Raw genomic sequence first — 12884 nt, forward strand, 5'->3', positions numbered from 1 at the left:
GGAGGAGGCCATACAAGACGAACCACCAAGCCCGAGGTCAGAAGCTCCGGCAGTCCAACCGATCGCCTCGAGAAGAAGACGGTCGAGCCGTATACCCAGACTCCCGAGCTCAAGTCTCCCTTCCTCGCACAACCTCAAATGCGTTAGTCGGGACGACCGGCACACTGTACCGGTCGAGAAGCAAGAAACAGGATTTGAGCCGCATGTTCAAACGAGATCTTTTCCTACAAGGCAAGCTCTAGGAGCTTAGGGGTTAGTCTGGAGGTGTCTTGCGCATTGAATTTCTTTGTTACGGTGGCCTGAGCCAGCTGCACATCATTCATACTTCGGCAAAGTACTGAGAGAGTCCAGGTATCTGCGGTTCATATTGCGAGGCTATGCAACGACGACGAGCACGTCGATTATTGTGTTTGTAATTACGAGCGGTGTGCACAATTGCTTTTTGCCCTCTCCCACGCAGGCGTTCATGCGCTTCAGGGAACAGGTGGGGTCCATCTGCACCTCGCCTGTGGGGTCCAATATTAACTGCATGCTTTGCACGCTTCGGGTCATTTTCCCGTCTTTCGCAGCTGAGCTGAACATCGTCACAAGGCTGAACGTCACTCGCGGCATCAACATCCCGGGAGCTCTACTCTGATTTGATCATCTCAGCGATGTGGCGCACATCCATCACAAATCGGGCTTCAGCTTGCGAGCGGCTCTGCAGATTAACCGCATGTCATAAGGTGTTACATGTGTCCGTGAAACTTGGCTTTGCCGGCCCTTAGGATTGTCCCTGGAAGACCGCGATTTTATCTCGAACAGCAATTACCCAAGACTTCGCATACTTTGTTCGCGTATGTTCCTATCAGAGCTGAAGATACATATGCGAATCGAACCAGCGCGATGTTTGCCCATGCTGCCTTCACCCTGGCCGTAGTCGTCATTGGCTATCTCGTGCGGGGCAACATAGCGCGTGCGATCCAGCCAACCCGACCCGAGACCCTAACCAACAACAAGGAGGACCATGCCGAAGCTCTCGCTCTAGCGCCCGGATTGAGTGACGAAGAATTGGAAGGTCTCACCTCGCCTAAGACCTCAGGCTCTGATCTAGTCGGCACTCTACTCGGTCGTCTCGTAGTAGCAACATTCCATGATCCAAATCGCCACTACTTACCCGATAATGCGATCAATGAGGTCATTGTTCAGACAGCTATCGAACAGGAGCTGGCTAAGATCGAGAAATTTCCATCAAAGCAGGCTGACAAGTGGAACCGCGAACGTCGGTCTCAGCTCGCAACATGGATCCGTATCAAGGCCCCGAAGGTATTCGCTATCACCATTCAATGCGACTTCGAACCATATCATTTGCTACTGGCCATGGCTATGTTTCAGAGGTGCGAGATCACTGACGAGAAGCTGCCACTGGTTGACAAACCGCCAAGTCAACATATATTTCCTCCGCAGATCTGGAATCAACTCAAGATCGTCAACTTTCGAGAGAACCAGTGGAAGTGTTTGGCTCCAGTATTCGTCCAACAAAAGTACAGCTACGATCTGAAAGCGCAATGCATATTTCCATTCACTTCCGATGGGGCAGTTCCAAAGGATGGCGCTTTTAGCTCCGTATATCGGGTCACAATACACGAGGACCATCATGAATATCCAGAAATACATCAGGTAGGTCGGCAGCGGCACGAGTCAATTTCCACCTGCTGAACTTCCAAACAGGTAGCGCTTAAGGAGCTCAAAGTACCGCAAGGAGGAGAGCAAGCTGCTGGAACCGACCGGGCCTGGAACTTCGAAGCTACTGCTCTAGAAGCTATCAGAAAGCTCAACCATGCTCACATCGTGAAATGCATAGCTGCTATCCGAAGAGGCCATAGTCGCTACTTCATGTTTCCCTGGGCTGATGGGGATAGCTTGCGCGACTTTTGGGACAACACGCCGCGAGAGGCACCAAACCCATACATCATCGAACAAACTATTGTTCAGCTCAGAGGAATTGTCGATGCTTTAGACCGACTTCATAATTTCGAAGGTGGGCGTCCAGAACCCGATCGCGGAGTTAATGGCCTCACAATACGGCTGAACGACTCGAACGTTGTGGAATCGCATCTGAGCGGCGAAAGCGATGCCGGTAGCGACAATGGACTTGACACTGAAGTGGACGACTACAAGAACGCGGGACATGCCGAGTCTATCAGGCATGGCGATTTGAAGCCGGAGAATATACTGAGGTTCCTTGACACCAGGTTTAAGTCTGGCTTGGGAACTTTAAAGATTGCAGACATGGGCCTAGCTAAGCGGCACGTAGTAGCTACACAAGAGCGGGGCAAGGCGACAAGCACAAGATACGGTACACGGCGGTACGAAGCGCCCGAAACTGTTACCGGTGAGAATGCCCGCTCCCGGCTCTACGACATCTGGTCAATGGGATGCATCACTTTTGAGTTCATCATCTGGATCTTATACGGAAACGACGAATTGACCAACTTCTACAAACAGATCGAGGGAAATGCACAACAAATTTGCCAGTACTACGAAGTCTTGGACGCGAGCGAACCCGAGAGTGCTAGAGTTCACCCTGTAGTTTTGAAGTGGATGGAGCACATACAGAGTAAAGATCCGGAGTGTTCAGCAGGACGCATCTCGGCGATCAAAGATTTGCTCAAGGTTGTACGCGAGATGTTGCTGGTCGTCAATTTACCGCCCAATAGGAAGAGTGGGACTTTGAGTGGTCGGCCTCTGCTTCCTCCAGCACTCGGTCAATCCGTCACGCACTATCGAGCTACTGCTGCGCAATTTCGGGACGAGCTTGATGCTATATTGAGAAAGCGAAACGTGACCGGTTATATGTTCACTGGAAAAGATCGCGCGAATGTCAGAACGCCAACCTTCACAGCGCCAATGCTTTCGCCAAACAGTGCTAATCTCCCGCTGAACAGTTTGCCGCCTTCAGGGTCGCTCAAGAGTGGAGTGCTTGGGAAACCTATCGGTGCTGACTACACGCTTCCGCCACTCAAAGACTGGGAGTTCCAGATCGATAATAACTTCGCTGACAAAGTCGTCGCAAGAATCGGTGGGCAGGAGTTCATACCGCAATCACGCATTTCTCATCAACTTTGTAGCACATGCTCCGCACAAGATTTCCTCGAAGGCGGTTTCAGCATCGACGAGCGGGTATCAACGTTGGAAGATCGTGCGTCAAAATGCGATCTGTGCAAAATGCTATACGAAGTTCACAATCAAGCCGAGGAGCCCAAAGGAGATCGAGCGATCTTCCAGCGAGATCAGTCAAACATCATCATGACGGGCGATTCATACCCTGTCCTTTCTCTGATCAGAGGACCAGAAACCGACGTCCCGTGCCCAATCCAAGTTGGCTTCCCTGAGCTCCCTGAAGCTGGATCAGACACGTTTTTCAGCCTCATAAAGCTTTGGCTGGAAGATTGCGACACTCATCACACAGGATGTCAAGGGTTATCACAAAGCCTGCCGACAAGACTGCTTGACGTGGGCACTATTGATATGCCAACGCTGCGCCTTGTTGAAACGAAGTGGGATAAGATCTCAAGCAAACAATACATCGCACTATCGCATCCTTGGGGAGACACTACAAAGTATACACCATTTTGTACCCTTCCAGAGAATTTAGATAACCATCTTGAAGCTATTCCCGAAGGACATCTCCCGGCGACCTTTCATGACGCTGTCAACTGCACACGGAAGATTGGCATCCGCTATCTGTGGGTAGATTCGCTCTGCATTATCCAAGGTGAACATGGAGACTTCAACGATGAGTCCAAGAATATGGAAGCAGTTTTCAGTGGAGCGTATTGCGTGCTCGCTGCAAGTCGAGCAAGCACCCAGCGTGATGGCTTCCTAGATTCCAGACCACAGCGTGAGTATATCACTATTCCACGCGAGAACGGGAAGCCCTTCTATGTTTGCAGAACCATCGACAATTTCAGTAAGGATGTGATTGGGGGGTCATTGAACAAGAGGGGTTGGGTACTGCAAGAACGCGCGCTGGCACGGCGAACCATCTACTTCACGGAGAACCAGACATATTTTGAGTGTGGTCAAGGCGTACGATGCGAAACGTTGACCAGACTGCACAAGTAAGTTAAGACACGTTCTGACGGTTGCTTGATCATCACTGACCCAATCCCAGCAACATGGCCGATTTCCTTGGCGACCCAAACTTCCCGGACAAGGCCATGCGAGCCAACCGCGCACGAAAGATTGCTTACTTCCAAGGTCTCTACAAGCAATACTCTCGTCTCGACTTCACACGCTACTCTGACCGTCCTTTTGCCATCGCAGGTCTCGAGAAGCGTTTGCAAAGCGCTTTCAACACAAGAGGAGCGTTTGGCATCTTTGACGATGGAGATAGAGAAGACGGTGGGCTCTTTCATCGAAGTCTCTTGTGGCAACGTGGCGAAGAAAAAGGAGATCTTCCAAACATGCCACTAATCGAGTTCCCAGCAGCGCGCAAAGTGAAAGTCCCAAGTTGGTCCTGGATGGCGTATCGAGGTGGGATAGACTACATCGATCCGCCTTTCGATCAAGCAGACTGGGAGCGCACCGAGATAATCCCGCCTTGGACTCGTGGTAGCAACAAACACTCCATGACAGACACCAGTCCACAGGAGGACGAGATCGCCATCATAGCTCGGGTCCGCGACTTCAAAGTAGCGGGGAGATTGCCAGAGGAGGTCAAGATAACGTATGATGCTGAGAGGACGAGCGCGAGCGACGGCCAAGTCACTCAGTGTGTCATTGTCGCGAAAATGAAGGGCGGAAGCTCGAATTTGCTGAGGCGATACTACGTCTTGCTTGTCACAGCGACGCAGGGGACGACGGGGAGGGGCGAGAAGAGGTATAGGAGGGTCGGAGCAGGGTTCATGTTGGGAAAGTACATCTCGTTAGATGGGGAGGGTATCGCGGCGAGAATCGTTTAATAGGTCAGTCAGTCGTCTGTTGCGCGGAATGGAAGTGTTCTTTGATATCGGCTGTGTAGATTTTGACGCGCTATCACGTGACGTGCCTCCCCGCCTTAATTCGTGCGGCGCTGACTGATGCCTGGAGGACGCCTTAACCAATGACGATAACAGCATCACGACGCGAGCCATGCCGCCAATGCACCAAGGGACGGCAGCTAAAGTCTGCCCTCCTACTGGAATCACTTGATCTTCCTTTTGCTCTCCTCGTCGCATCACCTGGGCATCATGGCCGAAGCAGCAACACCATCGAACCCGGAACAAGTCGCGCACGATGACCTCTGCCCCGTAAGTACCACCCGCGAACACGCGTATTCTTACTAACAAACTCCAGATTTGCCAACTTCTCCTCTTCACGCCCGTAAAAACCCAGTGCAACCACCTGCTATGCGCGTCCTGCATGGCACAGTGGTCCGACGCCTCCAACACGCACAGCATCGAACCCACCAGCTGGGACGTGAACCTCGAAGACTTCGATCCGAACTACGATCCAACGTACGACCTCGAATGCGACTGTCCCATGTGCAGGACGCGTACTGCTGCAACTCCGGATAACGCGTTGGCAAGACAGTTAGAACATAAATATCCTATCACGTATGCTGAAAGGCGCGTTGAAGAGGAAGAGGAGAGGGGGTCACGTATCGGACGTGATGGCTTCGAGGGCGTTATGATGCTCATAGGGAATAAGCATAGGCTTATTAGGAATGCTGGTGACGATAACGAGCATGATTGGACATTCTTTGTGCGCACGTCGAGGCCGGATTTGATTAAGGAAGTGCACATTTATCTGGTATGGTTCAAATTCCTATCTCACATTCCTTTTAGTTCAGCGCTAACACACAACAGCATCCTACATTCCGACGATCCCACGTCATTATCCGAAAACCACCTTATGAGTACGAAGCTCGAGGCTGGGGAACCTTCGTCATTCGTACCGAGATCGTACTCAAGCAGCCGTATAATTGGATTATGGATAATGCTGGCACCCGGCAGCAGGCTCTCGAGCTGGAATGGCCCCTCAACTTTGAACGGGAAGGCAGACAGGGTAGAGTGAGAGCCAAAGTGAACCGACTTGATGCTGCAGCCAACAGCACCGGTCGCGTGTTACGGTCCAGGCATCCACTTCCAAGTGCACCCGTTCCGGATGATGACGATGACGAGCTAGACGACGATTACGAGGCCACCCAAGACGAAGACGAAGACGACGATGAGAGCTCATCAGATGAGGACTTTGAAGAAGCAGCCAGTGAATATGTTGAACCTTCACGAAGATAGCAACCGTGGACGCCATAATCTTTCCAGCAAGGGCTTCGCGACGTTTTCAATTCGATCACGAACACCTGCCGATCATCTTCTCGAAATAGCCAATTCAGTGGCAAAGCTCCTCTTTTGGTCACTGAGCTGCGGATATGCATATCTTTGGGGAGAAGAAATCTAATGATTCAAATGTGCTGAAACTGTGCAGGCATTTTAGGACGCGGCTTGCTAGTAATCGCCGAACCGAACACCATTAACCTCTACAACCTTTACTTTCATCTGTGTAACCACATGGAACGGTAGGCGCGTGTGCGTGTACTAGTCTGGAAGGGCGTGGTTCGCTGTTCGCATCTCATTCGCTCTTTCCGGCACTTGCGCTGGCATAGTCTTCCAAATTGAGACCTCACCACCAGCCAGCTGAAGGGCTTGGCATGCTACAGCGACATGTGCACCGTCTTGGCAAACGTCAGCAGGCTCGAAGTAGGGACAGTGTTCGGCGAATAAACGAATTCTCAGCCTGGTCCGCAGCATCTTGCGAGACCGAAGACTTGTGCACCCTGAGCTTATTTGAAAGCTTGGCGGCGCATGCTGGTACGTCCGACATTGGCAGTCATCCTGGCAGATCGGCACGGCTCAATGCTCCTGCACCGCTCACACCGACGCCATGGTTGGCTTTACCGATCTCCGATACACAGAGGTGTATCGTGCAACAACCACCATGCAGCAGATCTGCAAGGCTCACGGCAGACGGCGCTTCCTTGCCAACAGCTAACGACGCCTCCGTAGTGCAAGCTTCAAGAATACTCTTCGGATCACACAACCTCTCCTGGCATGCATTCGCTCTTATGCAAGCCTCTCCGTTGACACAACGCGGTTTCCGTTGCCTGCGCCCCACTGGTATTGTTTCTAGAAGCGTGATACTAGGACCTAACGGCCCCCCAGATACACAGATCTAAACGATCGTTCGGTACAGATGGCTCACTTAAGCTTTCTACCACAGCCATGCTACTCTTAAATTGGCCATGTTACGGGGCGAAGGCTTATCACATACAGCGATGGCCTTACTGATACTCGTCGTCGATTACGGACCGACGCGATCTGACCAGATGTTTCACCGTCACGAAGCAGCTTCCTCGTAGCTGGCGTCTTGTATATATGTTCAGGTATTGTAGCTGCCTTGTTGCTCAGCTCTCTCATCAATCCAGTCGTACCACCACCCACGATCATCAGTTCCTTCCATTTGTTTCATCATGGATCTTGCACGTTATTTCAGTTTACGACGGAAGACTACCGGCAGTCACAACAGTACTCACGCAGCGCATGGGAAAGACAGGACTTATCTGCCCCTACTTGCAAGTCCGATCAACGAAGATGTCCTCGAAGTAGTGTCGGGTAACTCTTCAGATTTGGAGAAGGTCAACACCCACACAAGCACGCTCGACAGTTCGAACGACACGGCTACATTTGCTGGGAATGGCAGGACAAGTCGCGGAAATATCATCGTTTACAAACAACACACCGAAGCCAGTACGATCGAGCTCTTCTACGATCTCTTCTTTGTTGCCAATCTTGCGTACTTTACAGCTATGCATCAGCATACCGATGCAGAATGTATGTACAGCTCTCACATCTTGGATACACTAGCTAATAGACTACTAGCACTCATCAACTACATCAAGCTGTTCACGCTTATGTGGTTTACGTGGCTGAGCGTCACACTTTTCGACGTGCGCTTCAGCATCGACTGCGTCTGGAACCGTTTTCACAAAGCCATACAGTTCGGCATCTTCACAGGCTTTGTGTATGCCGGCCCCGTTTTCGACAAGTACAGCACCAGCGGTGTCGAGAAATCCTACCGGAATTTTGCTATCGTGCTCGTCATCGGCAGAATCGCAATCGCTGTTCAATACGCCGTAGTTATGTGGCAAGGTCGCATGTTCCGCCAGACATTGATTCCGTTAGGGCTCAGTGCAGGTGTACATGCTGCTGCAGCGATATGCTATGCCGTTACCATGGTTGTATTTCCCAAGGGCCGTGTTGGTCTTGAGGAACAACTCGCATGGTATGTAGTGTACTCCGCGTTCGGTTTCTAGACTAACAGAATGCGTAGGGTCATGATATCCATCATTGAAGGTCTTCTCATCTTTCTCATCGCCATGATTTGGCGCATCATCAGTTTCAAGTACACTCATCTAGCGGAGCGGCTGCAACTCCTTACACTCATCATCATTGGGGAGGGTATCATCGGAATGGTCAAGAGCGTGGCATGTATTACCAAAAGCCAAACGAGCAACAACATGAGTGAGATTGGAACTGTCATCGCGGCCATTCTTCTCTTGGTATGCAGACAAGAACCTAACAACTCAAAGACAGCGCTAATTGGGCCTTTAGTATCTTCTCTGGATGCTGTACTTCGATCAGCTTTCCCATGATCGTTTCGGAACCGTGCGTCAGCAAGTATGGGCTCTACTACACTATCCATTGCATTCAGCAATTCTCCTCTGCGTCGAAGGCAACACCTCTCTCATCGTGTGGAACTCAGCCGTGCAAGCTCTTAAGTGGATTTGGTCGTTCAAACCCGAGAACTACTACGACCCAGCCAATGGCTACTCCGACACCGACAGCTACATCGACTACCTCAATCAGAGCATGAACGCTATCAACGGGAGATTCAAGAGCAAAGCCTGGAACACTACATACAACTGGAACACGAACTTCACTGCGATTGAGAATTACACCGCAATGTACGGCTTCAAATCAAACGAATGGAACAATCGAACCGGCAACGTTGTCCGTCACATGTTCGACAGGGCGCAAGTCTTCGTGTACGAGGCACATTATGACTCTCTTGCGAAGCTCAACGCCGTTGCCGCGACTACAGCTAGTCCGCGGAACAAGCTAGATGCTGTTTCCGATGTCTTCAACACCACTACCATGCAGTTCTTCATCGGCGCAGGCTGTCTGCTGTTGGTGCTTGCGATCATGTACTGGTTCAACAAGATTCACAAGACGAAGTATGAGTTCGGCGAGATCATCAACAGAGTTGTTGTCGGCTTTACGCTTATCATCCTGGGAATCTCTGTCGTCATTGCGGACAAGACCACCAGTGGGTTCAAATTCAAGGGGAGTCATTGGATGATTCCCATAGTGGTGCTGTTCTTTGCTACAGGTAAATGTCCTCCACATTTGTTATCGAGAGACTGAGATCATATGCTGACTTCTTTGCCAGTACTGTTTTTTGATAACATTTTACTTGTCGTCGCACAATACACGAGCCGCCATCCACGTCACTCGCACAACCGCGATATCTCATGGGGTAACAGGACCCTGAACAACGACAGCGACGACAACGAAACTGGTGGTCTCATATCAAAACACCCCAGCCGCGCACCAAGCCCTGGCGGCACACCCAAAGGCGCGCCTCGCAGCCGAAGCCACACACCAACACCTCCTTTGAACAGAGTTCAAACCGCGTACACACCATTCGCAGACTCGCCGCCTCAGCCCCGCGGCTTTGTCACAGGTCCATCAAACGGCAAGGCTAGAATGCTAAGTCACAGTCCCGGCCCAGCGGTTGACAGTGAAGCCACACTCCAAGACGAAGGTAATCACGAAGGGCATGGCCGCGGCAGGGCCAACACGGCTGACTTCTCGTACGAAAACACACCTACCAGTGCTCTACCCAGGAATCAAGGGCTAGGCATTGGTATCACGGTTCAGCGAGCGAGTACACCCAGCTTGTATGATAACAATCACCAGAATGGTGACCTGAGAGAAAAGGCTACTTGGAAGAGCTTGGGTGTTATGACTGAAAATGATTATGAAGGGAGGGGATATGGTGACGCTGGATTGCAGCAACCGATGCGTGCAAGGGCTGTTAGCTTTGAGAATCATGGGCCTGGCGCTTGATTATCTCTACTGACATGGCACACGTCGCGCAAATGTGGTGGATGAATTGATAGTTTAGCGTGCATTTTGTCGGTGTTCTGTACTCTTGGACTTCCAGTCGTAGCGCCTTGCGACCTCTCATACTGCAGCCTGGCTTCTTGAAGTTGTTTGTCGCATAGAAAGTGTAGATGGTGGTTGTCTGTTACTTTTAGACCTCTTGTTTTCTCGCAGTCATGTACCTCATGAAGCCAGCAGCACACTTCCGCGTTAGGAAGAAGCAATAGTTCTGGAATGACTATCACACCATAACAGCTCAATTACCCAAATCTTCCATCGCACCACACGAATCATCTCGTTCCATTAGGTACTCACCTTCCTCTCGCATCGTAACTCCAATCTCCACATCTCATACTCTCAACCAGCCACAGGCACGCTTTCTGCCCGGGCACCAATCACAACACGAGGCTAAACAGCTAGCGACGCAAGGCTGCAGATGCGGGGCAACCCTTAACGCTTACCTCGCCCCTCAGCAAGGCAGCCTACTTGCTGCTGGCTGCGGCGCAGTGCGGATCACAAGGCGTAGACTTGGTAAGACTCCCGAGGACGGCTACGTGGTTGTAAGCATCATCATCCAACTCTATTCCTTCTTCCCCTGTTACACGACGTCTGCACGCGGAACCGTTATTGTTGTACGAGCGCTTGTAAGTGCGAGGATCTTTGTTGCGGACGGCACGGCATAAGATTTGCAGTAAGGAAGAGCGGTAAGGGACTGTGCGAAAAAGGGGCTTGGCACCGATTTTACGTTCAGCGGGTTTACGAGGATACGACGCGAAGTGCCGAGGTTGATCGCGCAACGTGGTTTTCGCGACGTGTGATTCAACGCAGGGGAACTTTGCTGGCGACGACAGACAGACTGAGCAGGACGTTCCAATTGAGTCGAGGACGGGTTGCGCCGCTGTGATTCTTGTTGCGCCTGGTGTGCGGATCGCAGAGCCAAGAGCGTGGGAAAGTCGTCATACTCGGGCGAAGGACGCGACAGAAAGGAGCGGAGGCGACTCGAATTGACATTGAAGTAGCGATTGGAGGGAGCCAAAAGACGTGAAGGCAAAGAAGTAGGAGTCGTTACTTCCATTGCGACACAGCGCTGCATCAAGAGACACCTACAAACGAAGAGGAACCTTGGAAGGGAAGCCCCGGACAAAGACAGCAACAACGACGACAACGACGCGAATCCCGCAGGACACCGTCGATCCACCATATCGAAGGTTCTCACGAAACTTGCTCGTGGCTAGGAATCTGCAGCATCGTATCGCCATTGCTGCCGCCACCCAAACTTATTATTATTCTTAAACCTCATCACCGCGCCCGCCAGACTTTCACCAAAGGACACGACCAAATCCATCGCCATGCTCTTAACAATGTCAACCACACACCCGCGCACACATGAGTTCTTATCTCTACTTTCGCATTGGCACGTCCGCAAGGCCGAAACAACATTTCTCAAACGCCTCAGCATGCGCGGCTTAGAAGTCGTCGCGCTCGCAGCAGCTATGCTCTTCGTTCCACTTACCATGCACCGCGCGGTACAAGGCCTAGACGAGATATACGAATTACTGGGTCGAAGAGCGCAATCACCCTATGCGACGACCTCATGGATGAGCATCGCAGCCGCTGCGACTATGCTACTAGGATGGCACATCTGGCTCGGTCGTCTGAGTTACAGAACCATTCTAGAAGCGACATCGATACCTTTGGAAACAGCCAGTACCACAGATGAAAAGGAGTACCTGAAAGAGAAGAAGGTGCAAGAAGAACGGATATCGTGGGGTCGTATACTCAGCCGCCTCGTCATACCTTGTCTACTTCTTACACTGGGTTCGCACTTCGTTTTCGAAATCTTCACGCGCATCAAGGATCCCAGACCGCGGATTACGCTGAATACTGTGGATGTGCAGGAAGCTATAGGGCAGCTGTATGGCTTTCGATGAGGAACAGTATGTCGAAGTAAGACATCACAGTAGGATTGGCTAGTACGGAAGGTGCAGGTACGGCATGCGACTTCCAGAAAACACCAACGGACATATCGAAGCCCGGACGTCAACACCATACTGCAACGAGCACCCCGGAGTTTCACACACAATCCACCGCCCCCGGTGAAACATAAACACCTCAACACCCGGTGGTTCGTCTTACGAGTACGTACCCCAGGATATACTTCGGCCCAACTCCGGTCCCACGCCACGCCGCAGCTGCAGCAGTCTCACCCACACCCTACGACATTTCTCTCCGCATGATGTCATGTCGAAGACGACTTTCTTGTCCCGTTCATCTACCCCAGACTCGGCCTTATTGTTTACCTCGCACAAGGTATTGCGACGAGTGAGAAAAGGCGTGGCTGCGTTGGGCATCCAGCCAATGTTCTTGGCCAGAGCGCACGTGGACGCAAGCGAAGCTGGTGTGCGTGGAGGCATTCGGCCCGATTTTCGGGGGCGAAGTTGGATGAAGGGCCGTGTGGGCTGACGGGCCGGATGGGGTGTTAGCGCTGTTGGTTGCACGTGGTGAGGCTGAGGAAATGGGGATGCTGTTGTGGTATGTAGGCAATAGCACTAGGAGAGATAGCAGTGCGATACATGTGTTTTTCTGACGAGGGTGGGAGATAACAATTGTTGAGGGCATGGCTATGAAACTGGTATCGCACAGGATGTTAAGTGAGAGGGTGGCATAGCTTGCGAATAGACATAGATAGCTGTGCTT

At 51.5% G+C, this 12884-nt stretch overlaps 5 protein-coding genes across 5 annotated transcripts; all 5 read left to right on the top strand.

Moving 5' to 3' along the window:
• Positions 1 to 885: 885 nt before the first annotated feature.
• Positions 886 to 4107, top strand: J4E84_002662 (uncharacterized protein; the record flags this gene model as incomplete). The annotated part of the gene is made up of 2 exons (XM_049385283.1): positions 886 to 1659; positions 1711 to 4107. 2 exons carry the CDS (start codon positions 886 to 888, stop codon positions 4105 to 4107), a joined length of 3171 nt encoding a protein of 1056 aa, XP_049247306.1.
• A 53-nt stretch (positions 4108 to 4160) lies between these two features.
• On the top strand, positions 4161 to 4946 carry J4E84_002663 (uncharacterized protein; the record flags this gene model as incomplete). The annotated part of the gene is made up of 1 exon (XM_049385284.1): positions 4161 to 4946. One exon carries the CDS (start codon positions 4161 to 4163, stop codon positions 4944 to 4946), a length of 786 nt encoding a protein of 261 aa, XP_049247307.1.
• A 267-nt stretch (positions 4947 to 5213) lies between these two features.
• On the top strand, positions 5214 to 6260 carry J4E84_002664 (uncharacterized protein; the record flags this gene model as incomplete). Its single annotated transcript, XM_049385285.1, has 3 exons — positions 5214 to 5273; positions 5320 to 5775; positions 5832 to 6260. 3 exons carry the CDS (start codon positions 5214 to 5216, stop codon positions 6258 to 6260), a joined length of 945 nt encoding a protein of 314 aa, XP_049247308.1.
• A 1232-nt stretch (positions 6261 to 7492) lies between these two features.
• Positions 7493 to 8335, top strand: J4E84_002665 (uncharacterized protein; the record flags this gene model as incomplete). The annotated part of the gene is made up of 2 exons (XM_049385286.1): positions 7493 to 7853; positions 7902 to 8335. 2 exons carry the CDS (start codon positions 7493 to 7495, stop codon positions 8333 to 8335), a joined length of 795 nt encoding a protein of 264 aa, XP_049247309.1.
• A 63-nt stretch (positions 8336 to 8398) lies between these two features.
• J4E84_002666 (uncharacterized protein) lies at positions 8399 to 9446 on the top strand (the record flags this gene model as incomplete). Its single annotated transcript, XM_049385287.1, has 2 exons — positions 8399 to 8581; positions 8634 to 9446. 2 exons carry the CDS (start codon positions 8399 to 8401, stop codon positions 9444 to 9446), a joined length of 996 nt encoding a protein of 331 aa, XP_049247310.1.
• Positions 9447 to 12884: the final 3438 nt, after the last annotated feature.

This window comes from Alternaria hordeiaustralica (genome assembly GCF_023758085.1).
Source record: "Alternaria hordeiaustralica strain BMP 2776 chromosome Unknown scaffold_3, whole genome shotgun sequence".
NCBI classification, from domain to species: domain Eukaryota; kingdom Fungi; phylum Ascomycota; class Dothideomycetes; order Pleosporales; family Pleosporaceae; genus Alternaria; species Alternaria hordeiaustralica.